The following is a 26,958-nucleotide window of genomic DNA, read 5'->3' as shown; positions in this document are numbered from 1 at the left end:
CAATTATTTCCTTCTCTTTAAGAAAAAACAACGTCTATTTCAGAATAAATTTCTTTATATTCAGGAGTATGCTGATTTATTTATTTTTGGCTGCAGTGGTATGGGACTTTCGATATGAAAATGGGTTTACTTAATGGATTGGTAAACAGGCAGCTTCTTTCACATCTGGGTGATAAAGACATTTTTTTTTTATCAGCGCCAGAGATCACCCCCACCGTCGCCTCACTCCCTCCTAAGGTCTGTGGGTTGATGCGAGCGTTTGGTGACGGCTGTTGGCAACACGTCGTCCTACAAGGCCTGCTCGGGCACCCGCTTGTGGAAAAGGACCGACTGTCTTTGCTGGTACTGCTGTTTGCGTCTCTTCCTTTTGTCACACTGGCACAGAAGCAGCATCTTGAAAGTGGTTCTGAATGTCTTGTTGCACAGGGCATAGCACACGGGGTTCACGGTGCTGTTGATGTAGCACAGCCAGTAGCCCAGATTCCAATAGGTTTTGGGGATGCAGCTGTCACAGAAGGTGTTCACCAGAACCATAATATTGTAGGGGGTCCAGGTGATGATGAAGGCAAGCAAGATGGCACTGAGTGTCTGGGCCGCTTTCTTCTCCTTGACGAGGGACATCCGTTTCCGCTTAGTGATCTGGCTTCTGGTCTTCAGAGCAAACCTCTTGGCCAGAGTAGCTTCCTTAAAGGACAGAGGTAGAGTGGCCGTGGTCTTGCCCACTGAGGGGTTGCCGTCAGAGGCCTTGGCTGTGTCCACGGCGGACTCTAACTGGATGGGAAGCTCCGAGAAGCTTTTCTGAAAACTGCCCCCACCGTCCATGCTCTTCTGGGCCTGCAGTTTGCTGGCCTTCGTCTCCAAGCCCACTGTCCCCAGCTCCTCCTCCGGCACCTGCAGGTTGTCTGACGAGGGTAATTTGGTGGAGTTGAGGATGGTGCTGTGACCTGGGAGCTTGAGCACGATGGAGTAGATGGCTCGCGTCTCTGAGCCAATGTCCTCCTCATCGGAGGAGGCGGAGTTTTCCAGGGAGGCAGCTGCGTCGTTGTTATTCCAGCTGTCGCTGCTGCTGTGGTCTTGGTCCATCTGCTCGGCGCTGGGCTTCCAGCTCTTGGTCGTGAACCAGAAGTGGCAGCGTCCATACTTCCTCCTGGCTGGGCGTTTCATGCTTTGCTGTTGAAGCTCGTAGCTGCTGCAGCTTCGAGAACTACCCGTGGGATGGACAAAGTTCTCTGCCTCTGCTTCTGTCCCAGAGGCCTGCAGCCCAGCAAGCTCTTTGGTACGTTTTTCAGTTTCCTTATAGATCCTCCAGTATAAAATAGTCATAATGGTGACAGGCATATAAAAGGCAGCGATGGCCGTGCCGAAAGTGATGGTGGGCTCACTGAGGAACTGGATGAAACACTCCCCTGGAGGCACTGTTCTCTTGCCAACAAAGTATTGCCAGAACAAGATGGCAGGCGCCCAAAGGACGAAGGAGATGACCCAAGCCAGACCTATCATCACACCAGCTCGCTTTGTTGTTCGTTTGGCTCGGTACGTGAGCGGCCTTGTGATAGAAAAGTACCTGTCAAAGCTAATGACCAGGAGATTCATGACGGAGGCATTGCTAGCCACGTAGTCAATGGAAAGCCAGAGGTCACAGGCCAAGTTCCCTAAAGCCCATCGGTTCATGATGATGTAGGTAGTAAACAGATTCATGGAAATGACCCCGATAATCAGGTCAGCACAGGCCAGGCTTAAGAGGAAGTAGTTGTTGACTGTCTTCAGCTGCTTGTTGACCTTGAACGCCACTATCACCAGGATGTTGCCGATGATGGTCACCAAGGCCAGGACGCCCGTCAAGAATGCAATGAAGACCACTTGCCAGATGGTATGACCTCCCAGAGGGTCACTGGTGGTGCCATTTGGAGAGGAGAAATTCCCAGCTGCCCGAGAAATGTTGTAGCTGCCAAAATGAGTAACCGTTCCTGGGGGCAGCCCTGCATCTGAAGGGCCATGAATCCAGGAAGAGCTGATGTTCGGAAACAAAGGTGAGGTTGTATTGTTATTGTGCAAGGTCATGGTGACTCTCTGACATAGTCTGGGGAGAGAAAAGAAAAGATGGAGTCAGCACCATTTCTGCCTTCATAGGATTTGTTCTTTGCATCGCACCCTTTAAAAGACATGGAAGACCTATCACTGGACAACAGGACCAAAATTATAGGTGAACCTTAGAGAGGCCAGCACATCCAGTTCCTTCTCTTATTTTAAAGGTGAGGCATTGTCAGCTTTATTTTGATAAAAATAAATAAATTAAATAAAGGTGAGGCGCACAGGACTGGCAGATTTGCTCGAGGCAGTAGCATCAGCTGGTGGCATGCACTGAACATTGTGCTTTTTCTCCACATTCTCCACCTTTCCAAATGCAGATCACATATATCTCCACATGATGTTGTTATCAAACAAAATCTTCCTTCTTTCTCTTACTTTGAAAACTAGGGGGAAAATAGTAGGTGCATACATGATACTCATCCAGCATAGCTTTATCATTACGCTACGTGAGAAATTGATCTTATTCATTTGCATTTTATTCACCTGGGCATTTAGCTCTCCCAGGCTTCAGGCATAAGCAACTTTAAAGCAATCCCAGCCATGTAAGCCTCACTGGAATAAGGAACAGCAACTTGGAGCAAGAGGGAGAAATAAGCATAAATCCCTTCACATCATATTATCTCTTTAACACACAGAGAAAGTAATGTATTAGTTCCTTGTAGTGGCTGGGAACAGTGTACGAGGAAGCCTGATAACACGCAGAACCTTGACCAGACTGTTCTGAACTGACCAAACCAGTTTTGAATATTTCTTGTATTTAGATATGTTATCTCTAGTTATGAACAAGCATTTTAGAACCACACACGTTTGCATATAACTAGTTGCAAAACTGCAATTAGTTCTGTTTTTAAGTTTAATTTTTTATTTTATACTGGAGTATAGCTGATTTACAATGTTGTGTTAGTTTCAGGTGCACAGTGATTCAGTTATATACATACATGTATTCATTCTTTTTCAGATTCTTTTCCCATAAAGGTTGTTACAGAATATTGAGCAGAGTTTCCTGTGCTATACAGTAGATCCTTGTTGATTATATAATTTATATATAGTGGTGCATATATGTTAATCCCAAACTCCTAATTTATCCCCTGCCCCCCGCCACATTTCCCCTTTGGTAACCATAAATTTGGTTTTGAAGTCTGTGAGTCTTTTTCTGTTTTGTAAGTAAGTTCATTTGTATCACTTTTGCAGTTAGTTCTTTCAAATACATGTTACCAAAATAAATAACCAAGAATTGTTATGCATGGCTAGTAAGATCCTCCATGCTGTCATGGAAAGCCTTGGTTGAGACCAGCTCCAGCCTCTCAGACCCCCAGGGTTGTACTTCCAGGACACAGCTGACTCAGGGATCCTCACACCACCAACCTCTGTGGACTTCATTCAGTAAATCATTCCTCAATGAGTGTCATTCTAAGAATTCAAGATTTGAGAATGACAGCAAAAATCTATTGAGAACACTTCTGCTGTGTTTCAGCTCTTGGTTAGAATGTTCCACTGAAAGCTCTTACAATGCAACTATGTGTCCACATGCACACTGAGTCCTAAATCAAGCCTTTAGGTATTGCAGGTCAGGGTCTGGCTCAAAGGAGTGCAGTCAGATTCACGCACTGCCTTTTGGAAAGAGCTTAGGGTGCAGTAGGAAGATTTTGGAGTCCCAGAGGCATAGGTTCAGATCTTAGTTCAATCCCTTCCTAAGGGTGTGATCTTGGGTATTACTTAACCTCTTTCAGTCCCAGTTTCCTCATTGAAAAATGGGAATGAAATGTTCTGCATGATGGAATAAATTCAACTTCGCACACAACAATAAGCAAAGAAACTTTGTCCCTCAACAAAATGTTTAAATACATGTAAAGTACTTAGATCAGAGCCTGCAGGTAGTACGTGCTACATAAGTGTAGTGTCTGCTATTTTATTATTCTTTTTACTGAAGAGTGAACTCACTTTGCTTTGGCAGCTAAGATGCTCAGAGCTCAATTTAGCACAATAATAAATGACAGAAGAGAGTATTTAGCAGACACTTGCTACGTGGTATACATTTTGCAAATCACCATATGCACTATCTCATTTAATCCTTAAAATAACATCATTTTAACAGGGAATTGAGACCCAGAGGGTTAAGTAAAGTGTCCAAAGATTGAAGCTAACGAGTGAGAGTTGAGGCAGAGATTCACGCCCAGATAATCTGAGCCTCCCATCTCCTTGTTTAACTGTGATATTCCTCTGCCTTAGCACCAGGTCATCCATACAACTAGTCCCTTCCAACTGGTGAAAACTCATTATACACCTCTTTAAAGTGTAATTGAAGAATATTTTAAAGTGTGCACGTGTAGTATATACGTATTGTGTTCATGTGTACATACACTGACAGTTGGATATACATAAGCATACACATATATTTACATACATACATACACTTACATGTATTCCCTTCAGCAGTATTTGCAATAGGAAAAAATTGGAAATAGTTTAAATATTATAATATATTATTCTATTACAGAGAAGAATAGTTAAAGAACTCCTGTATAATCCATCACTATTTTCCCACAGATGAAATCTCCAATGCACTAATTTCCAATTATAGGTAATTGGTACACTTTTCCTTCTTCACTCCTTCTTTCTTCTCTGGGTTTTAGCAGGTGTTGTCAGTTCACCTATATCTCCAATTTCCTCTCAGGGAGGGGATGTCCATGTTTAGAAAGTGCTACGTGCTGTTTGGGGTACTCAGTTGCATTTATGGTTTCTTCCAACGTACATATATGGAAAGTCTATCTGCTCTCTCCTCTCCACCCAGATCCTAGTTCACCATAGTTCTAAAGGTGTTTGCCTTGAAATCTTCCCCATCACAGCTGCAACTACATATATGAGTGAGGTCAGCCTTGTCTTTAGTGAGACACCTCTGCTCAGTGTCCTTCCTCTGAGGTTAACAACCACTCTTCTACTAGGGGGTCTAGGATGGTTCTCCGATGTCCTCCACTACTTATGTCCAGATAAGAATAACTTTTTTCTTCTTTGCATTATCACCCTTATTCATACATTTCTCTTTTTCCTGCACCACGCCCTTGCTAATTTTTTATTATTACTTTTTTATCCTCACTAATTTTTTTATATACACTCTCCAGCTTAATGATGTTTAGACTTAAGATTTTTCAGCTTTACAATGATGCAAAAGTGATATGCGTTCCAGTGGAAATCATACTTTGAATTTAGGTCTCTTCTCCAGGGAGTGATACAAGTTACCATACTCTCTTGTGATGCTGGGCAGTGGCAGAGAGCCACAGGTCTGTCGGCCACACGACCATGAGGGTAAATCACTGATACACTAACAACCATTCTGGACCCAGACAACCATTCTGGTTTTCACTTTCAGTACAGTATTCAACAAAGGAACATGAGATTCTCAACACTTCATTATCAAATAGGCTTTGCGTGAGATGGTTTTGCCCAACTGTAGGCTAATGTGAGTGCCCTGAGTATGTGTAAGACAGGGTAGGCTCAGCTATGATGTTTGGTAGGTTTAGGTGTATTAAATGCATTTTCAGCTTACAATGGGTTTATCAGGAGCAACCCTAGCGTAAGTCAAGGAAGGTTTGTGCTCTCTGAACAGCTTTTATCTTCCCACCGCCTTTCACTCCAAAGCTTCCTGGACACAGCAGCTAAAGCTCGGACAAGGAGCTTTTACATTTTACATTCCTCGCTTCCCCCTACTCCCTCCCCACCCCAGCCACTGGTGTGCTCTGAACCTCACGTTACCTTCTACAGCACCTTTGCAAATGCTTCCGAGGTCTCTGCTCTCACGTCGTATGGAATTGATCACATTCTGTGGATCCAGTTTTATTACTTAGGCCATGCTGATTTTATTACAAATAAATACAATGGCTAATAATCCCAGTGCTTTTTATGTGTGCTGATAACACATCAGTCTTCTTTCATCTTTTTTTTTTCTTTTTATCAATGCCATGCAGTGGATGTCTGTTATTTGCCCTTCCTTCAGCCATTCTTTTGGAAACGGCCTGTCATCTACAGCATGTATTTCTGGATGGGCATTGATCACGTGGTTCTGACACCTCTACCTCAGTAATGGGCTTGAAGAACACGCAAACAGGAGCAGTAAGAGTAAATCTGGGGAATTGATGTGGATGCTGGAAAGAGAGGGTAATTCTCTGTCCCTTGGGCTTCCTGGGTGCTGGTGACTGTATTTATACCCACATGGAAAAATCTGTGGAACAAGCAAACATAGAGGAGAGATGTGGCGGAAGGAGAGAGAGGGGAGGGAATGTAGGGGAACAGAGACAGTATGACCATCCTGGCCTCTCAAACCTGGATCTGGCCTCTCAAACCTGGATCTAGCCGTTCCTGAAGTCAACTCTGCCTCCTTGAACTTGCCAGTTAAGTAAGCCAACCATTTCCTTTGCTTCCTGGAAAGGTTATGTCACCAGCACCTGAAAGGGTCCTTATTAACATAACTGTCATCAGCAACATCAGCACTTCTCACTGAACCACTACTAGCCTGAAGTGGTTAAGACTGGTGCCACTGAATTCAATAAGTCAAGGCTGCCTTCCATGGACTTACAGCTTAGATGAGATACAGAACGCGGATAACATAATCTTAAACAGCACATGGTTTTTTAGGCAATGTCAAGTCCCTCCCTGCAAATAACACATTATGCTTGTACAAATTCAATATCAACTTATTTTGCTTAGTTGACTGATAGCAGTGAAGAATATAAGTAGGAATTTTGGAAATAAGCCTGAGATCAATTCTCTCTTTCAGTTCATTTCTGTGAACAGTGAGAGCACCCCAAGTTGTACAATACTCCAGTCCAATTATGCTTTGTTGGAATACAGAATATAAAAGAAACCAGAACTAAGGAAAGACACCTACAGTTAGGACCAGCTTTCTATATTGGGTTCATTAAATACCAGCCCTGGTGTTCCTGGCGTCTAGGTGTATCTTGACTCACCATTAGAAAAGCTGTGAATCACAAACTGTCTGGTGATCTTTGACCTGAATTCTTTGGCATACTCATCAGTGGCCGTTGTTCTTTTTATAACTCAACATTAATTCAATATCTAATAACACTTAAAAGTTTCAGATACTGTGTGCACTAGCACTATGCCTGAAAAAACAATGTGCATACTTCAGTTAAAAAAATAAGGCTGTTGGAAAAATGGCACTGACAAGACTTGCTTGATGCAGGGTTGCTACAAGCTTTCAATTTATTAAAAATGCAATACCCTGTGAAAAGCAGTAAAGCTAAGTGCAGTAAAAAAAGATATGCCTCTACTTGCCTAAATACAGACTAATGTAACCAGACTGAAAGCTCAAAAATAAGTCTATGTATATATGGTCAGTTGATCATTAAATACTCTAGTAGAGACACAGCTTTAAAGTCTTTTAAGCAGTAAACACACTATCTTTGAGCATCGAGGGATGGTGTAGTGGCCTAAACATTAGGAAAATATAAAAGATCTCCCTCCCCCAACCTTCACTCAGGTCGCTGTACCTGAGACATTTTCCATAACCTTCTCTCTGGGCACCAGGCCACTGTGCCAGATTCATCGCATAAAAAGCATCCTCCCGCTCTGGAGGCTGGACGATTGATGTCTTGTTGGTACACAGCAGGACATCAGAAGAACCTGATCAAAAGTTCATAAGGACTTCAATAAAAAATATCTAGAAGTCCTTATTAGACATAGCACAGTCACTCAACACCTTTCTTCCGGTATAGCTATTGTTTCATAAGTAATATGTGACTTCCTAAGAATCAGGGGTTCTAGGTGAGACCCAAATGAAACAACGATAAACCTGGACTAAATGTCTTTTGTTTAAGGTGCTTTTTCTGAGACGAGGATGTCACTTCTATGCTCCATGTGCTTTTCCTCATTGTGACTCAACAGCCTATATGCTGTACAGTTAGTATATTTTGAGTCAAGGAGTTCATGGCTGATGTTCATCGAAGTGACTTATGTGAGTGAGGAGAACTAAGGGAAATGTTGCTTTTTAATGCTCGGGAAGAAACAGGTGATAGGAACAGAGAGACCTGTAAGCCTACTGACCTTAATACTTTATAAGTGGCTCCAGGCAGGAGTTCTAGGAATGCAGCCTGTGTAAGGGCAACTGGGGTTATCAGGTAGGGGCAGAAGGGGGTGGGGGCAGGCTCTGGATCTGCTCTGGGATTTACAGCAGGTTCCCATCCCATCGGGGGGAGCTGGAAACTGTGGGGTCGCTGGACATTCAGGGCGTTGCTATTGAAGTGGTCCAGGCCCCAGGCCCCAGACCCTAGGCAAGGAGCTCAGAACTGAACACGATCCTGCCAGCAGGCGAGACCAGCACCTTCGAGAGCCCTCCTGGGTTCTGGGAGGAGGGTGATCCTTCCATGCGGGTTAGTTACAATTCTGCATGTATAGGATGGTTCTTGATTTCATCTCTTGTTTTTAGTATTTAAAATTTTTTTATTTTATATTGGAGTAATGTGTTTCAGGTGTGCAGCAAAGTGATTTAGTTATACATATACATATATCTATTCTTTTTCAGATTCCTTTCCCATGTAGATTATTACAGAGTATTGAGTAGAATTCCCTGTACTATACAGTATTGATTTCAACTTTGAATGAGTATATTTCCAGACCGTTTTCACTGCATTCCATCTAGGAGCACAAAAAGAATTGATTCACTTTGTTTTTCAAAACGTAAGTCAGGAGCCAATTAGTGGGTCAGCATGAGAATAAAAAAGAAAAGAAAAGAAACAGAATCAAATAGGACATATCAGAGCACGAACCACATAATGACAATAGTATTGTTTCATAAAAGTTCTGTTTAGCACATGTGCACGCACACACACACATTCAACACATAGCCATGATATGAAGTGTATTTTGTACTGTGGGTCACATTCAACAATGTTTGAAAACCATTGCAGTGGATGGTTTGGCATCTTTTGTTAAAATTTAAAATGAGAACGTGAAAGAGAAAATACGAAAGAACAACTTGAGAGTACTAAGTTTAGAGGAAAGTGAAGGACAGTCATGAGAAATTAACTCCCTTCCCCCTAGCTATGGAATAAAATTTTTCTGGGGTTATAAATCTGTAAAATATATAGATAAACTTTTAAAATTAAACATGTTTAAATACCTGATATGAAAATGCACGTGAAAGTTCTTAGAGAATCCTAAAAGGCCAATATAAATCTGAAGCCTTTTTTTATGATGAATTCCAAGGAGACAACCTCACTTTATTTTCTCTAAGCCATCTTAGCATCCTATTCTGAAAAAAGGACTGGGGGTTCTCAATTTTTAAAACCTCCTGAACTGAGTGAAAATGTGTAACTTTAAAAATAGACATCTAAATGAATTCCACCTCTATTATTATTACTATTTTAATCATGAAGGGCCAGAGGCGAAAAAAGAAACAATATCTTGCAATTCACAATCACGCTTTTTTCTAAGACCAATTATTTAGTGCTTCTTCCATATTCGAAATCTGGTATGCATCATGTTGCAGGGCTTGTTTCGGGTCCCTCTTGGACTGCCTTCTCTGCTAAGAGCGTCTCTGCTTTCTGTCATAATTCATCACAGCATTCAACAGCTGGAATGAGTTTTTCCAGAGCGAGCGCGGTCCGGCACAGGAAATGCCCGCGCCGACCACTAGGTGGCAGAGCGGACTCGGAGAACCACCTCTGCCGCCGGCGCCAAAGCGCCGCCTGCTTCCAGGGCTGGTGGCGGGGAAGCTTCAGCTTAGCTCAGTCATGCAGCCCGCGGAGGATATCAAACAGGGTCAGCACACGCTCGGCAATCAAACATGTCTTTAAAGGGCATCCAACCTTTCCCGACGCGCACAGTCAGAATCAAACTTTGTGAACTTAGCTCGTGTTATTCATTTCAAGCTGCAGGGAGGACAGATGTGCCCTAATATGGTGCAAACGGCTCCTGGTGCAAACGGAACAACCCAGAAGCCAAAACTGGAATAGAATTCCATGTAAAAAGGACAAAGCTTGTTTTCAAAACGTGGATGCGTCGTGCTGCCTCCCTTGGTCGCCGCCTTTCATAGCTTTTATTCAATTTGACAACAAAAAAATGAAGGATGCTTGGAAAAGTAATTGCATCAGCGCTGCCTAGGCAGAGGAGTTGCTACTGAAATAACACGGTTTTACCTCAAAAACAAAAGCCTAAATGGGACTCATGATTATCTGCCTGAGCACTCCCAAGCCTAAAACCTGTGTTATTAGAATTTCTAGAGAAATGACAAGACATGGAAAACAGGGATGAAGCAGCTTTTTAAGTCCACTTTCCCACAAGAGTCCACGCACTCCGCCTGCAGTCCTCTAATGAGGGAGAAAGAGGGTCAGAGTGCGGCTGGATTCTGTTCCACTGCAAACCTTTATGACCTAAGACAGACTCAGTACGGTTTCAATATTCTGCAAATCCACTGTTTTTTATTTTGAAGACCGTGCTTTTGTAATGCTATTAGGACTAATATAATTGTAGAAATAGTTCCGCGATTGGAAATCTTTTAGTGAAAACAGTCACTTGGGCTAAATATTTCCTACATCTCCATTTACATGCTGAAAGGACACCTGGGAAGAAGTTTCTTTTGGCTTGATTTTGATGTCTTATGGTTACTTTAAGTTAGAGTAGTTATGATTTTTTTCAAGGTCCATATTTAGCAGGGTATTTATTTGTGTATCTGCACATAGTCCATATATCTGATTTCCTTTTAAACTTCAGCCTACATGCATTCCCCACACCCCCTGCCCAATTCACGCATCTACAGAAGACTGTCTGTTTGCAAAGTAAGTAGAAGTAAGTGGGAGACACGAAGAAAAACAGTGTAGTAAGCCCTGCAACCATGCATTAGGGTCAGAAACATACCGATCCTGCCACGTGGGCAAATTGTCAGAGCCCTCTGATCCTGCTTCCTCATCTATAAAATGAGGATTATCATACTTGAGGATTGGATAGAAGATATAGAAAGCACTCAGTATAGTCTGACGGGTCCATGGCAGTTTCTCAAGAATGGTAAGACTAACTGAATAATTTTCTAGGACTGTTTGATTTTATAGATAGGTATTTTTCCAGGCTAACAAGAGCTGACATTTGTTGAGTACACAACACTTTTTGGGTTGGGGTCTCAACCCAGGGTGACTGCCTCCATTTGGCAATGTCTGGGGACATTTCTTGTCACAGTTTGGGGAGAACGTGCTACTGGCATCTAGTAAGTTGAGGCCAGGGATGCTGATAAACATCCTATGAGGCACCAGATAAGTCTCTACGATAGAGAATTATCCAGCCCAAGAGGTCAACTGTGCTGAAGTTGAGAAACTCCAGTATAAAGAGAGTAGAGATTCAGAAAATGTTGCAACATTCCATTTGCCATGAAAATCTGAAAAATGTCCTGGCACTCACATACCTGGCATACTCTTCCAGAATCAGCTCACATTTAATTTCTCTGGAAGTCACACTCTCCTCCCTACCCCCTCCCACCCCCCATCAAGGATGAATCTCACATTCATTTATCCAGCTCCCCAATCACTATTTCAGACAGACAGTGCATCTCAGTGCTTATTGCAAGCCTTATGAGGGTGACAGAGTTCTTGCCGTCTAGGAACCCCTGAGAGACACCATCAACTAAGCAAAATCACTACAATTGAAGGAGAAAGGTGAGGCTGTTTTGTGAGCTTGAGGAATATAACTCCAAGTTCCCAGGAAGGAAAAAGAGAACATAGCATTCTGAAGGGAGGACACAGCCTATGCAAAGTCCACTGCCCAGGAGTCCTGCACGCCCTGCACATCCTCCCATCTGAGCGCACAGCGTTTCAACTTGTCTCCCTCACTGCACCGAAGAGAGCATCTTCTGCTACTCAACCCTGTACTCTGACATCTAGCACAATTTCTTTCCCAGCGTAGACCCAAAAGTACTGTCTCCACCCCAGCATCACTGAGATTAACATCATTATACTTTGGATGAGAACTGATGAGGGCTCAAGGAGATAAACTTGGAGAAGGTAAAGGCGGCAGGAAGGCAGAACGAGACATTGTATTCGCAGCGGGCTGGGGGCTTCAGCTGTAGGGAAGGCTGAGAAACTACTCTGGGGTTCTCAAAGTGACCTCAGAGATGGCGGCATTTGGCTAGGGCTGAGCAGAGGAAAGAGAGTTTGGTGGAATCCATCTTTAAAGACTGGAAGAAGGTGAGGCTGGGAAAGAGGAGTCTTCCCTTGATCACCAGGCCATTGGCCAGGGGCAGTGTCAGCCTCTTCCACCTCAGAGAAAGAGAGATGGGATCTCAAGTAACCACACCCTCTCTTCGAAGTTTCATCTGGTAGTCAGCACAATACAAACACAAGAGTTTCCTGGCAAAACAAGCATCACATAATACACAAATTGTGTAATTGCTCTTCACTGCCCCTGAACGTACTCTGGATCTCACACCCTTAACATGTGTCACATACCCCAACGGCACTAGGAGTCCTGCAAGGTGGTAGCCTGGGTTGGAGTCCTAGCTCACTGTTTACCCAGCTGTGTGCTGTCTGTGGTTAGTTACAAAAGCTCTGAAACCCTTAGTCTCCACACCAGGAAATTAAGAATAATGTTAATACTGTATGGTTGCTAAGCAGATTCAGTGAGATAACAGGTGAAGCTTCTGATACAACTGCCATCACTCAATAGATGTTTTATAAGTGGGAGACCCTTCCTCTCCTGCTTCATCCTCGTACCCAGAACTTGGGTCCCTGGTCTTCCTGGTGAATTTGAGGTTCTTGCTGTCTCGTCACAGAAAGAATTCAGTGAGAGACAAACTGATAGGTAAGAACTGGATTTATCTAGAGAATAACACACTCCACAGACAGACAGTGGGCCATCTCAGAAGGTGAGAGGCCTTGGGAGAAACATAGCATGGTTAGTTTTTAAGGGCTGGGTGATTTCATAGGCTAATGAGTGCAAGGATTATTCCAATTATTTCAGGGAAGGGGTGGAGTTTTCCAGGAATTGGGCCCTGGCCCACTTTTTGGCCTTTCGTGGTTAGCCTCAGAACTGCCATGGCGCTGGTATGTGTGTCATTTAGCTAATGTATTACAGTGAGCGTATATGAGGCTCACTGTCCACTGGAAGTCAACTTGTCCGCCATCTTGGACCTAGTTGGTTCTAACCAGTTCATGTCCTATGGCTATGTCATTCTTTTAAAGGTTGTGCCCTGTCCCCTTCCTTCCTGTTTCAGTAGGTGGGCTTCAGGGAATTACCAGAGTCCATACCCCTTTACCCTTGTCTGACCTTAACCAACGCTGCACCCATTTGGGCAAATTCTCGGAGGACCCTAGATGGTTCACCAAAGAATTCTAGGCACTGACTTTTTCCTTTGACCTCACCTGGAAGGATGTAGATACTGTCCTTTCCCACTGCAGCACTAGTGAGGAAAAGGCCCGTATTTGGGCACAGGCTTCACATTGCCCAACTACATCGATATTCTGTGGGCCTGACAGCAGTGCCTCTAATAGATCCCAACTGGAACTATTGGCCAGGCCAGCCTGGAATCACTAACAGGGATCACATGATCCTCTACCTCACTGAAGGGATAAAAGGATGCATAATTAACCCTGTTAACTATGATATGGTTAAAGAGATGACTCAAGGTCAAGATGAAAACCCAGCAGGCCCAACTGGTATCAAAATAACAGATACCCTCAAAAACTTTATGAATGTAGACCCAGATACTTTTGAGGGACACATAGTATTTCCAACCCACTTCATTAGCCAATCAGCCCCTGACATCCATAGGAAGCTTCAAAAGCTTGCCGTGGGGCCCCAAATGCCTTTCAACCTTTTATTGACATGGCCTTCAGTATCTTTAACAATAGAGACCAGGCTGAGAAGGAAAGGAAGGAACACCATGACATAAGAAAGGAATGACTACAGGCTAGGCTCTTGGCAGCCATTAGGACAAGGCCTAACCCACCTCCTAGTCACCCCAAAAGTACTCCCAGAAGACCTCTGCCAGGAAAGGGAGCCCTTTTTAGCTGTGGGAGCCCCAAACACTACAGGAAGGAATGCCCAGGAAACAGGTCCCAACCTACACCCAAGACGCCATGCCCACGCTGTAAGAAGGTGGGCCACCGGAGGAGGGAATGCCCCCAGCTCTGAAGGGAGCAAGGAAATTCCCCCACACCAGTCATGGCAGTGGTTGATTGATGGGAAGGCTCTTGAGAAGACAGTCATTGTCACACAGGAAGAACTGCGAGAGACCAGTGATGTGGCAGGTACGCTTCTCCAGTTTCTAGTGGACACAGGAGCCACCTACTTTGTCCTGACATCTCACACTGGGCCCCTTGCCCATGAAACCTGCTCTATTGCTGCGGTCAAAGGAAGACCAAAGCTAAACATTTCACCAGCCCTCTAGCTTGTGCCTGGGGAAAGACTCTTATAACTCATAAGCTTCTTGTCATGCCTGAATGTCCCAGCCCATTATTGGGAAGGAATTTTCTCTCAGCCTTGGGGGCAACTCTTACTCTCTCTGAAGACCAAAGCCAAGGAGTCTCTTTGGCTGGACTATGTATTATACAAGACATGGACAATCCAACCCAAAATATTCCCCCAGAAATTGAGAAACTTATAGATCCACAGGTCTGGGATCAGGGAATCCCAGGTAAAACAAAGTTTGTCACTCCTATAAAAATCACCTTAAAGGAAACTAATCACTTCCTTTCTAAGCACCAATACCCCATAAAACAAGAGGCTTGATGAAGCCTCCAGCTCCTGATCTCAAAACTCATTAAACATGGCAATTTCCTTGTAATACTCCAATCCTATCTGGTCTTCTCAGGAATGCTTATCTCTGCCATCTTTTTAGAATGCAAATTTTGCAAAAGAGGGTAAAGTAATTTAGCACTAGACTTGTCAAGGATAAGTAGAAATCCTAAGTGTCTTTTCTGTAAACATTAGTAAAAAGGGTTTAGCCATCTAGACAAGTTACCTTGATTTATTCCATCTGCCAGAAGCCTAATTTGAATCCAACCCTTGTAACTGATGGGTTTTATGTTGTTGTTCCTGACTCAGGGCTGAAATTTTGAGATGAGAACTATGAGGTCTCTCTGTTTGTGTGTCTGTATGTATCTATGTGTATTGTAGATGTATGGTATTACCAAAATTAATTCATAAAAGAGTTCTACTTAATTGACTTTAAAAAAATTAAGTGCTTATATAAATACTCAGAAATATAAAACTGGCCAGAATGAATTTCACGTTCACGTCAGCTGGGAAATATTCAATACTAAACTGATATCTGGTATTAAAGGTGGCTTAAGCTTGTTGGTCTGATTAATACAGACATGTCTTTAGAGCCATCAATGTTAAGTATAGTGCTTCTGTTGTACCTACGTTTACTAGAGGTCAAATAAAGCATTATTACTGTATATCTGTTGCAAATCTGTTAGCAAGAAAAGTAACTTGAAGTGGAAAAAAAACTTTTAAGAAAAGTAGGATGCATGCTTTCAGTAAAGAAAGTATGAGGACGAAGCGAGAGAGTAGCACAGACATATATATACTACCAACTGTAAAATAGTCAGTGGGAAGTTGTTGTATAACAAAGGGAGTCCAACTCGAGGATGGAAGATGCCTTAGAGGACTGGGGCAGGGAGGGTGGGGGGGACTCGAGGGGGGGGGCGTCAAGGAAGGGAGAGAATACGGGGATATGTGTATAAAAACAGTTGATTGAACCTGGTGTACCCCCAAAAAAAATAAAATTAAAAAAAAAAAAAAGAAAGTATGAGGAATGGGATTGCATTTTATTAAGGGAAAAGGAAGTAGGTCTGACTTACAGCTGGCTGTTCCTAGATGTAAAAATAAAGTGATGGATACAGAAAGTGATGAAAGGTTTGTGGAAAGTGGACCTGGAGAAGAGTTGTACATGATCAGGATTTTCTAAGACTGGATTAACTCTAGTTGGGTAAATGGATTTTGTTGGGAATGGGCTAGGACAAGACTGGATTTGGTTTCTCCCTCCAAAGTATTCTTGAAATGTTGCCTTTGACAACAGATTGTGTGAATTTCTTTGTCTTTAAGTGATTTGTATTTGCTTTTCAGGTCTCTTGCAACTTTGGTTGAGAAATAAATATTGTCTCATAGTGACCTATGATCTTATTAGACCAAGTGTTTTAAAACTTTCTGACAAACTTCCCAAATATCAAATTTTAATTAAAGTTCCTCTGATTTCCAGCTAACTTTGGGGTGCTCTAGGGCCCCCCTGAGGTATCCCAAAGAAAATATTTAACTAGGATTATTTGGTATGTTAAGTTAAATGTAATCGTTCGTAATTCTGGTTATTATAGCCAAGTTTCTTTATTTATTACACTGTAATCAGATGTTTAATCATGCCTTTTAAGTCTTTTGTCATTGACAGATATTTTTGTACTCTGATGCTGTTACAAAAAGTATTTCATCATCAAGAAGATCCATAGAAAGGCTATGGAAACAGTTACACAGTTCCACATCAAGATGATGGCTATGCGAGGACTCCAGCCCATCCTGTCTCAAAACAAGGAGTTGTCCTGCCTCTGGGTCCCCTAGATCAGGCACCTAGAGATTTTTACTCCTTGATAGGCAGTGTCGATGACCTTACTCAGCCTTAAAGCAGTTACAGAAGATGGACTGCCACCCCTCTGCTTCCCATAAGAACATGGATGTAAAATCTCTGAGGCGGGAATGAAACAGTAGGGAAGAGGGCAAGGCACAACTTTTAACAGAATGACACAGCCATAGGACATGACAAAAACTGGTTAGAACCAACTAGGTCAAAGGTGGTGGACAAGTCAACTTCCAGTGGACAGTGAGCCTCAGTATATGCTCATTGTAATACATTAACTAAATGACACACCCACCAGGGCCATGGCAGTTCTGAGGCTAACCACAAAAGGCCAAAAAGTGGGCTGGGGCCAATTCCTGGAAATCTACCCCCCTCCCCGAAATAATTGGAACAATCCTCCCACTCATTAGCCTATGAAATCACCCAGCCCATAAAAACTAACCACATGTTTCTCCCAAGGCCTCTCACCTTCCAAGATGGCCCACTCTCTGTCTGTGGTGTGTGTTACTCTCTAAATAAATTCTCTTTGTACCTCTAACTTTGTCTCTCACTGAATTCTTTCTGCGACAAGACAGCAAGAACCTCAGATTCACTGGGAACACTACTACTTCCTGAAGGAGGCAAAGAGGCTCTGGCTGCATTTCTGGTAGGGAAGGGTAAAGAGGCTTATATGGCAGGGGAGAGGCTGAAGATGGTGGAAGAGTGTTGGGGCTTGGGTCTTCCATCTGGGGCTCCTGTTCTTCCAGGGATGCCACTAGAGAGGGATTTTGCATAGCCCAAATGGATCCCAGCTGGCAAGGTTCCCTAACACAGGACTTGCATAGCTCTGGGTTCTCTCTTAGAGCCATAAAAGGATGAACATAAAGAACTTCTGTCCATTTCCCCTGCCTTTTGTAAAAGATGTCTAGTATTATAGTATTAGAGTTGAGGCTCCCATTTTCTGGCCAGGCCTCATCATCCTCAAATTTATATTGTGGCCAGACTTCGTCACAAAAGAAAATGAGCTTTTTTTGTTTTAAAGTATCTAGAGAAAACTTGTCTCAGTGACTCAGAATGCACCTGAAGGATCAGTCCTTGGGGATGGAGGAGGTGCTTCCTATCATTCCTTTAGGGAGAGGATTTTCCTGTACCAGAGAGGTGCACTAGCATTAGGAGGTCCCATAGGGGTTCCCTAAGACAGGAGTGGTTCCAGGCGTCCCTGTCCACCTAGTCCCACTGACTTTATCCACAATGGGTGTCAGCTACTCCCTTAGGTGGCAGTCCTGCTGGCCTCAGCATCCTGGGGCCAGTGTCATATTCCGGTGTCTGCAGTACCCAGGATGAGTGACCGTCCTGAAGCTTTCTCTATAGATTCTGTAGATTAATCCCTGTGTTCCAGGATATGTTCCCCTGGAACAGACATCCTCATGGGCCTAAGACCTATTTAAGTCCTAGCCTTTTTCTCTGAAAAGATGGTAAGTTTCGGAAAACAGGCACTGGCCATGAAGGGAGATGGTCTGTGAAAAAGAAAAAAAACCCTCTCTTTGCCCTTCCTTTTTGTGGGCAGCACCCCTGGGGCCTTGGTGCCATCCTCCTTCTCCCTCCTTCCCACAAGTGCTCTGGCCAGTGGGCAGTGGGGGTGGGTGCATGGATAGATATGGCAGCTGAGGTGGCGACACCATGACTGTAGTTAGGGGAATGGAGGGCTGTGCAACCCTGGAAGGACGCCCAATCACGCAACTCCGGGGAGGCAAGCACAGCAAATGCGGGTCATTGCCAGGGCGTGGCCAAGCGTGCCACCCATCCAGCTTGAGTCCTGCTGTGACAGCTTGGGGTAAGGGGTGCCATCAGGGCAGACCCTGGAGGGGCCCGGCCAAACACGAGGAGGCGTGTGATGAAAGGTGGTCCCACCACCTGAGTCCCAACCACGTGGTGCGGGATCATCCTTCTTCTAACACCTCGGGGTATGCGCACAGACCACCTACCACACAAGGGAGCTCCTAAAGGGACTGCAGCTGCTCTAACCATGGCACAAACTCTAAGTAAGCCTGTTTCGTATTTTTATACAACAGTTAATTAAATGGTGGATAAGGCAAACCCAGAAGGCAGAGATCCTATGTTTCGGGTCCCTAGCTGCCTGTGAGGATGGCTGGAAATTTTCCCTGACATGCCCTGTGCATATGTAACTGTAAGAAGTGGAAGACCTAGTTGCAGGGTTGGAAAATGCCTGGCAGATTTTCTTCCCCATTTCCAGCAGAGTAAGGCAGGAGGTAAGAGTGGAAAGTAAGAGTGAGGTAGGGATGCAGAGCTGAGACAAGGATCGTTAGGCATAGGTGGAACAATAATAAGCCTGTGAGGGTAGCCACAGGGAGGAGGTGGTGTTATGCTTTTAACTGTGTGCCTGAAATCACTGCGTGGAAACTGCCTTGAGGTGGGCGGACAGACCTAGCATCTTCTCTAGTTCGCTCCACGAACCACTTATCCTCTCACAGGTGACTTCTCTTTCTTGGTGAACACCGCGATGGATTTTAACTGCTGGTCCTGTGCCATTTTTGCGACAATAGGTCGGAAAATGAGACAGACTATAAGAAGGGGTGGGGAGATGGCTGACGAGGAAGCACCTCGTATGAGAGAGAGAGTAAGGGCGGGAAGTAAGGTAGTGCCTCTCAAGCCCAAGGGAGGCAAGAGGCTGAGGCTTACCGAATCCTCCTGGCTGGCTTCGCCAATATGGTCCCAGAGAATCTGAAGTTCTTGATGTCTCATCGCAGAAAGAATTCAGTGAGAGTCAAAGCAATAGGTAAGAAGTGGGTTTATCTAGAGAATAACATACTCCACAGACAGAGTGTGGGCCATCTCAGAGGGTGAGAAGTCTTGGGATAAACATGGCGTGGTTAGTTTTTATGGGCTGGGTGATTTCATAGGCTAATGAGTGGGAGGATTATTCCAATTCTTCTTCTGAAGGGGTGGGGATTTCCAGGAATTGGGCACCGCCCACTTTCAGACTCTTTATGGTCACCCTCAGAACTGCCGCGGTGCTGGTGGGTGTGTCATTTAGCTAATGTATTGCAATGAGTGTGGATGGAGGCTCAAGGTCCACTGTAAGTTGAATATTCTGCTATCCTGGACCTAGCTGATTCTAACTAATGTTTGTCATGTCCTATGGCTATGGCATTCTTTTAAAGGTTGTGCCCCGCCCCCTGCTCTCCTATTTCCCTGGAATATGCTAGCAAGGTGGCCACGGTGAAGTGACTGCTTGCACTGGCAGCCACCTGTGGCATTCCTTGCTTTTAAATATCTGAAACATTCCTTTGTGTACATATGTATTTTCATTTTACTATTAGGTTATAAATCTCTGGGGACAGTACCAAAGGCTTACTTTTTCTTTTCTTCTTCTTTTTTTTTTAAGTTTCCAAGACTTTTTTTTTTAGAACACTTAACTGTGATTAAAATAAAGTGGTCCTCAAAGATAACATGTTTAGCGGATGGATGTTTGATACGTATGATTTTATTAACAAATACTCATTTTTTCTTATAAAAGCAAATCAGGAAAGAGAAAGACATAGTAATCATGATGTCTCTTAACAGAAAGCCCTGAAGATCAAAATGAATTCTACTAAAGAAGAAGACACATTGGAGGATGGGGAGAAGGAGACGAGATACAAAGTGGGAAAGCCCTACCAGTCATCGGGGTGGGGCGGAGGGGGAACCCTAGCAAGATGGTGTTAGATACTCAGCAAAGAATTTTATGCATGGCTAAGAGATTTAAAAGCATTGTGGGAAACTAACACGACATTGTAAATCAACTATACTTCAATTAAAAAAAAAAGCATCGTGGGAAGGATAGAAAACTCGGGAAATGAAAACAAGACGCCACAATTTTATTTTGATCTCTTCTGTCCTTCCAGGGACACGCTTTCTAAGTTCTTGTTAATGACTTTGAGGGCAAACATCATGATGACCTCAGGAGGATGCAGGTTTTGCTCTTGCTGTTTCCTTTCTGCTATGGTGATAGCATCTGTCCTTAGGGAGCCAGGTGCTTTTCTAAGTGATGTGCCTTTGTTAACACTTTTTAAGCATGTGATGTGGGGACTATTAGGCTTTCCCCTTGAAGCTGAGGAAACTGGTACAGCAAATAGTTAAGAGACCTGCCCTGGGTCCACACACAACTAATTGTAAGAGGCAGGTGTGCTGGCTCCGAGTCTATTCCTAACCTCTCCCCTAGTAGCGGATTTGTCATGAACAAGCAAAATTTCCAAACAGTACCTAAGTGTATAAAGCAGAAATTCAGTCCTCTTGCCCTTGCCTCTGTCATTTCCATGCCCTAGAAGCAACCACTGGTAACAGTTTACTTAGTAAATATTCGTTAAATGTGTATGTCCTTCACAAACATTTTTTTTTTTTTTGCAAAATTACATGTGTTTTTAAGCACTCACTATATGCCAGGCACTGTTCTCTTTGTTTGCACACATTAAGTCTTTTAATCTGCACAACAACCCTGTGAGTTAAGTCTTTTATTTAATGTCCAGATGAGAAAATGGAGGCACAGAGAGGTTAAGTGACTGAGCCAGGTCACACAGCTCCTCAGTTGCAGAATTAAGATGTGAAGCAAGGCAATCTGACCCCAAAGTTTGCTCCCAAACAATGTATATTATGTTCCCTATCTTGCTTTTTCTCATTTCACAATATATCATGGGCATCTTTCTCATTCAGTGCAAATACATCTACGTCACACGTACTTTAAAATGAGCTCAAAAACATAAAGAGGGACTCTTGGGGATTCATCTATTGGCACATCATGTTCTTGACTCAAATAGAATTTTCAGGGCAGGAAAGTGTGTGATGCTGTGTTTGCTGAAGATTCTTTCTTTGAAGTGAAATAGTGAAGAGCAGCCAATACGAATCCCTAAGACACTCCAAAAAATAAAACAGTGGGTATCTAGACTCATTTCCCCCACAAGCTCTACTGTAATTTTAGAAGGAGTTAAAGGCCCAGCCTCCATTTATCAGTGTTTAAAAGAGCTATCCATTGACTACCTAGCTCACATCACAAAATTGTGTAGAAAGTCAAACAAATGAATAAATATGAAAGCACTCTGATGAAGCATAAGATGGATCAGAGCTTAAACTACTCTTAAAACACTAAACTCCAAGGGCATTGGCAGTTTTTGATTAAGAAATAAAATGGACATTAAATTCTTTAAATATGATATACAAATATAAAAAAGGAGACTATTTTATTGAAAGTACTACCTATCTCTTAAGATGAAACAGTGAGAACAGAAACTGTGAGAATTGAAATAAAATAATAATAAAATGTATATTTTGGCACGGCCTGTATAATTAAATATGGGAAAACAAAGATCTCCTGTTTTGAATTTCCTGAACCCAAATGGAAACTAAAGCTCACATCACTATTAATTCTGGCTCCATGGGATGACAAACAAAGAGGCCAAGGAAGAAAGTTGAGCTAGTCCAAAGAAACTGTGCGAATCCTTATGTAAAATGCGAAAGGAGCATGAATTAAGGTAAACACTGAAAGTGTGAAATCAACAAAATGAAAACATTTATCCAGGCAGAAAAGAAGAAATTATACTGTGGTTTATGAATGAAAACAAACAAAAAATAACTTCAGATTGACTGTTGTGGTTTGGTGCCTGGAATTACTTTCAGAAGGAATCTATACCTCCTCTGAGCGATAATACTGGCTGTCTGGGCCTCGCCCCAAAACCTTGACATGAGAGTACTTTGCCCTGATGAGCTCAGAAGCATTTCTCACCACCTGCCTATAAGCTCCCCGGGGTCAAGGAACTGGGCTCACATGCATATACAACCCAGCCAGCCAGACACACTTGACGGCAAACTACCCATGTCCACGTAAGTTACCTGGGCAGATGACTTCACCCTGGAGGTGACGCCTGTCTCTCTCTTCCCTGAGATAATATATGAAAAGCATCTAATTCAGTGGCTGAGATACAAAGTCTCCACCTGCGGTAAATGTTATTATTAGCTGCGTCTGTTGATAACATGCATCAAACGCTTCATAGAATGAATGTACCACAATGGGGCAGCCACAATTCACCGAAGGAATTCTTTTAGCAATTGCCAGCCCCCAGACTCAAGTGATTTTAAGGCCTTCATGATCGATGTGATTCAGCACGGACACCACACTCATACTGGAGATTGCACTGCATGTTGCAAAGTGCTGTGCGTATTGCTGAACCGATACATCTCAGGGTCTACAACATGGTCTCCGACACGACCAATTCTGTAGTAACTGATAATACCTGTCATTCATTGGGTGCTTACTATGTGCCATTCCATATATGGCATATATATAATATGCCTCCAAAAACGCCGTATATACAATGTGCCACTCCATATATATATAGACACATATTATACATGTATCTAATATACATAATATACCTGCATAAATGCCGTATATACAATGTGCCACTCCATATATATATACATATTATACATGTATCTAATATACATAATATACCTCCATAAATGCCGTATATATAATGTGCCACTCCATATAAGGGGTGTGTGTATATATATAATATAAGGTGTGTGTGTATGTATATAATATAAGGGGTGTGTGTGTGTGTATATATGTATGTGTATATATATATATATATATAAAATGCCTCCATAAATGCCACATATATAAGATGCCACTCTATATAAGGTGTATATATATACATATATATAATACACATAATATGCCTCCATAAATGCCATATATATATGTGCCACTCCATATATATATACACATATTATATATATATCTAATATACATAATATACCTCATAAATGCCATATATACAATGTGCCACTCCATATATATATAGACACATTATACATATATCTAATATACATAATATACCTCCATAAATGCCATATATATAATGTGCCACTCCATATAAGGTGTGTATGTATATATGTATGTGTGTGTGTGTATATATATATATATATATAATGTCTCCATAAATGCCACATATATAAGGTGCCACTCTATATAAGGTGTGTATATATACATATATATAATATACAAAATATGCCTCCATAAATGCCACGTATATAATGTACCACTCCATATAAGGTGTGTGTATATATACATAAGGTGTGTGTGTATATGTATCTGTATATATATAATGCCTCCATAAATGCCACATATATAAGATGCCACTCTATATAAGGTGTATATATATACATATACATAATATACATAATATGCCTCCATAAATGCCGTGTATATAATGTACCACTCCATATAAAGTGTGTGTATGTATATGTGTGTGTGTGTATATATATATATAAAATATGCTTTCATAAGTGGCACACACACACATATATATATGTAATGTGCTGCTCTCTATATGGCATACATATATTAATTATATATATTCAGAATATATATATACATATTCATTAGGGTAAATTCTCATAATAACTCTATAAGGTGGATATTCTTAGTATTTTATGTTTGAGGAAACTGAGGCTCAGAGGGTTTAAGAATCTGCCTCAGGGTCACTGGACTAGGGCTAGTCAAGTTCAGTGCTGGGATTACTGTGTGTATCTGACACAAAAGCACTCCTCTGTTTAGCCTGCCCTACAGGGGGGTCCTCTCGGAATCGGCATTAGCCACGTGATTACTGCTGTGCTCAGACATCGCTAGTTTAAGATTCAACACATTTGATTCTTCTTTCTCTGTGATACATGAACCTGGAAATGGTTCGTAAGAGAATTCAAGGCTAAATAGGGTGAGGCCCTTCCAGAATTGAAAGTTATACTCTTCGGTTGTCTTTTTCTTTTTAAAATTTTTTATTTTATATTGGAGTATAGTTGATTAACAATGTTGTATTAGTTTCAGGTGTAGAGCAAAGTGATTCACTTTTACATGTATCTTTTTTTTCAAATTCTTTTCCCATGTAGGTTATCACAGAATACTGAGCAGAGTTCCCTGTGCTCTACAGCAGGTCCTTGTTCATTATCTATGTTAAATACAGCAGTATGTGCATGTCAACCCCTAACTCCTAATGACTGTCTTTTTCATACTTAACCTCCCTCATTATGCTTGATGTCCTCTGGAGGGGCTGTCATTTAGAACTGGTTAAATTTTTGACATAGTCTCAGAGTATTTCGGCCCAGGACTGAAGGCTGAAACACCACCCCATGAGCACCTGCTGAAGTGAATGGACTGGCTCCTGGTCACCAGCTGCCGTGGAGATGCTGAGGTACTTTGTTGTTCTCCATCAGTGGTGTAGTCTAGTTAAACCAGTCTGCACAAGCTAAAAGTGATGGAGATGTACAGATCTTCCTCAACTTACGGTGGGATTAAGCCCTGATAAACCCGTTGTAAATTGAAAATATCCTAAAACAAAAAAGCGTTTAATACACCTAACCTACCAAACATCATAGCTTAGCCTAGCCTTAAACGTGCTCAGAACACTTACCTTACCTTACAGTTGGGCAAAATCACTGAACACAAAGGCTATTTGATAAAGTGTTGAATATATCATGCAAGTTACTGAATATTGTACTGAAAGTGAAAAACAGGATGGTTGTCTGGGTACCGAATGGTTGTAAGTGTATCAGGGGTTGACCCCTGTGATCAGATGGCTGACTGGGAGCTGCAGCTGCCCCCTCCTGGCATCACAGGATAGTATTTTTACCATATATCACTAGCCAAGGAAAAGATCAAATTTCAAAATTTGAAGTACGGTTTCTACTAACATGTGTTGCTTTTCACACCATTGTAAAGTTGAAAAATCCTAAGTCGAACCATCATAAGTCAGGGTAACAGAGAGCAAACCTGACTCCGTATTGAATCTATTCCTTTAGCTCTAACCTTTGTGCTCTGTTGCCTGTGCTTAGTCATGCAGGCTCTACATCTCTTGTAAAAGAATGTTGCCTATACCCTGAAATACACAGAGGAGCACATTCTCAAGGCTCTGACATTTAAAATTCCATTCATATAGAGATAAAAAGTTGCAGAACAGAAAATAATTGCCTTGTTGGAGGTTTATAGGAACACTGTTGCCTGACCTACATGGACAGCTGTAAGAACAAAAGATTCCTGCACCAAGACGTCTGCAACAACCAACCACACCCCATCCCCTTTTAGTATTTAAAAAGATCCTGAATTTTAACTTAGAAAGATGGTTCTTTGGGCAACTAGTCCACCATCCTCTTGGTCTGCCGGCTTTCCAAATAAAGTCTCTGTTCCTTGTTCCAACAACTCATCTCTCGATCTTTTGGCCTGTTGTTCAGCTTGGACTCAGGAACACACTGCGGCAACCTGAGACCTCTGGGCAGGTGTCACATGCCAGAGGAAGCACTAAGACCGTGGCATTCCTCCCCTGACTCTAGCACATTAGGAAACCTGGATGTGGGAAGTTACTGATGAAAATTAATTGCTTGGGGAAGCTGATTAACACACTGCTTGGTTTCTCTGTGAAGGAACTGACACGCATCAGAATAGACAGCTTTATCCAGTTTATTTTTCACTGCCATTCTTAATGACGTATGAGTATTGGTGTCAGAATGCATCTGTCTCCAGAGAAAACCACCACAAGGACCATCAACACCACGACTTCAACAAGAAAACTTTTCAACTCTGAAAAGTGACTGTAAAAGAAAAGGCTTTTTATAACATTTCTATTTCAAAATGTACCACCCAGAGGCAGATCCAGATTTTGTCGAGACCGGAGCATCTCTAAATGTATTGTCCTCCTTTAACAAAACGAACACAAAATTATGACGATAAAATGCCACCACTCCTCTCTCCCCCAGGGGTCCTATGTAAGTGAGAGGACTTGAAGTTTTTGATTTATCAGATTTATAGTAAATTTTCTCCTGATTCTTGAGATGATCTGGTTATGACTGAGATACTGAAAGTTTTAAAATCTCTGCATATACGTAAGTAACTCAATATGTGTATTCATATATTTAGAGGTAATGAAAGTCTCTCCAAAAACATCTCAACAAACATGCAAATAGAATGGCTGGAAATCCTGATGAGGAAGGAACTTCAACTTGCCTAGGTACAATGTATTCCAGGGACTTAGATGATGGAAGGTCTAATCAGCTTTTAAAACTGTTTGAGAATCCACGAGCTCCCACTGTATACCATCAAATGATCCCATCACAACATGGGGAAATAGGGAAAAAAGGAAGGGTGAATTCCCTCTTTTGGTAAGCTGGTGTCGGTGCAGAGCCAGAAGGAAGGGCACCCATCCCTGAAAACGGGAACACAACACCTTGTGAGTCACATAAGCAAGTCCTTTAAGAAGGACAAAGGGACACATCGGGAC

The 26,958-nt window shown here is 42.4% G+C and overlaps 1 protein-coding gene across 1 annotated transcript in view; it reads right to left on the bottom strand.

Annotated features, from left to right (window-relative positions):
- Window positions 1-288: 288 nt before the first annotated feature.
- Window positions 289-26,958, bottom strand: part of CHRM3 (cholinergic receptor muscarinic 3) — a 225,324-nt gene continuing 198,654 nt past the window's right edge. Inside the window, exon 2 of the mRNA XM_057737589.1 lies at window positions 289-2,080. Within this exon, the coding sequence (XP_057593572.1) occupies window positions 289-2,061 (1,773 nt within the window). The 5' untranslated portion in view covers window positions 2,062-2,080. The remainder of the gene's footprint in view (window positions 2,081-26,958) is intronic.

Source organism: Hippopotamus amphibius, chromosome 5, assembly GCF_030028045.1.
Source record: "Hippopotamus amphibius kiboko isolate mHipAmp2 chromosome 5, mHipAmp2.hap2, whole genome shotgun sequence".
Lineage (NCBI taxonomy): Eukaryota > Metazoa > Chordata > Mammalia > Artiodactyla > Hippopotamidae > Hippopotamus > Hippopotamus amphibius.
The sequence above is the reverse complement of the archived record's forward strand: the minus strand, read 5'-3'. Positions and strand labels throughout refer to the sequence as shown.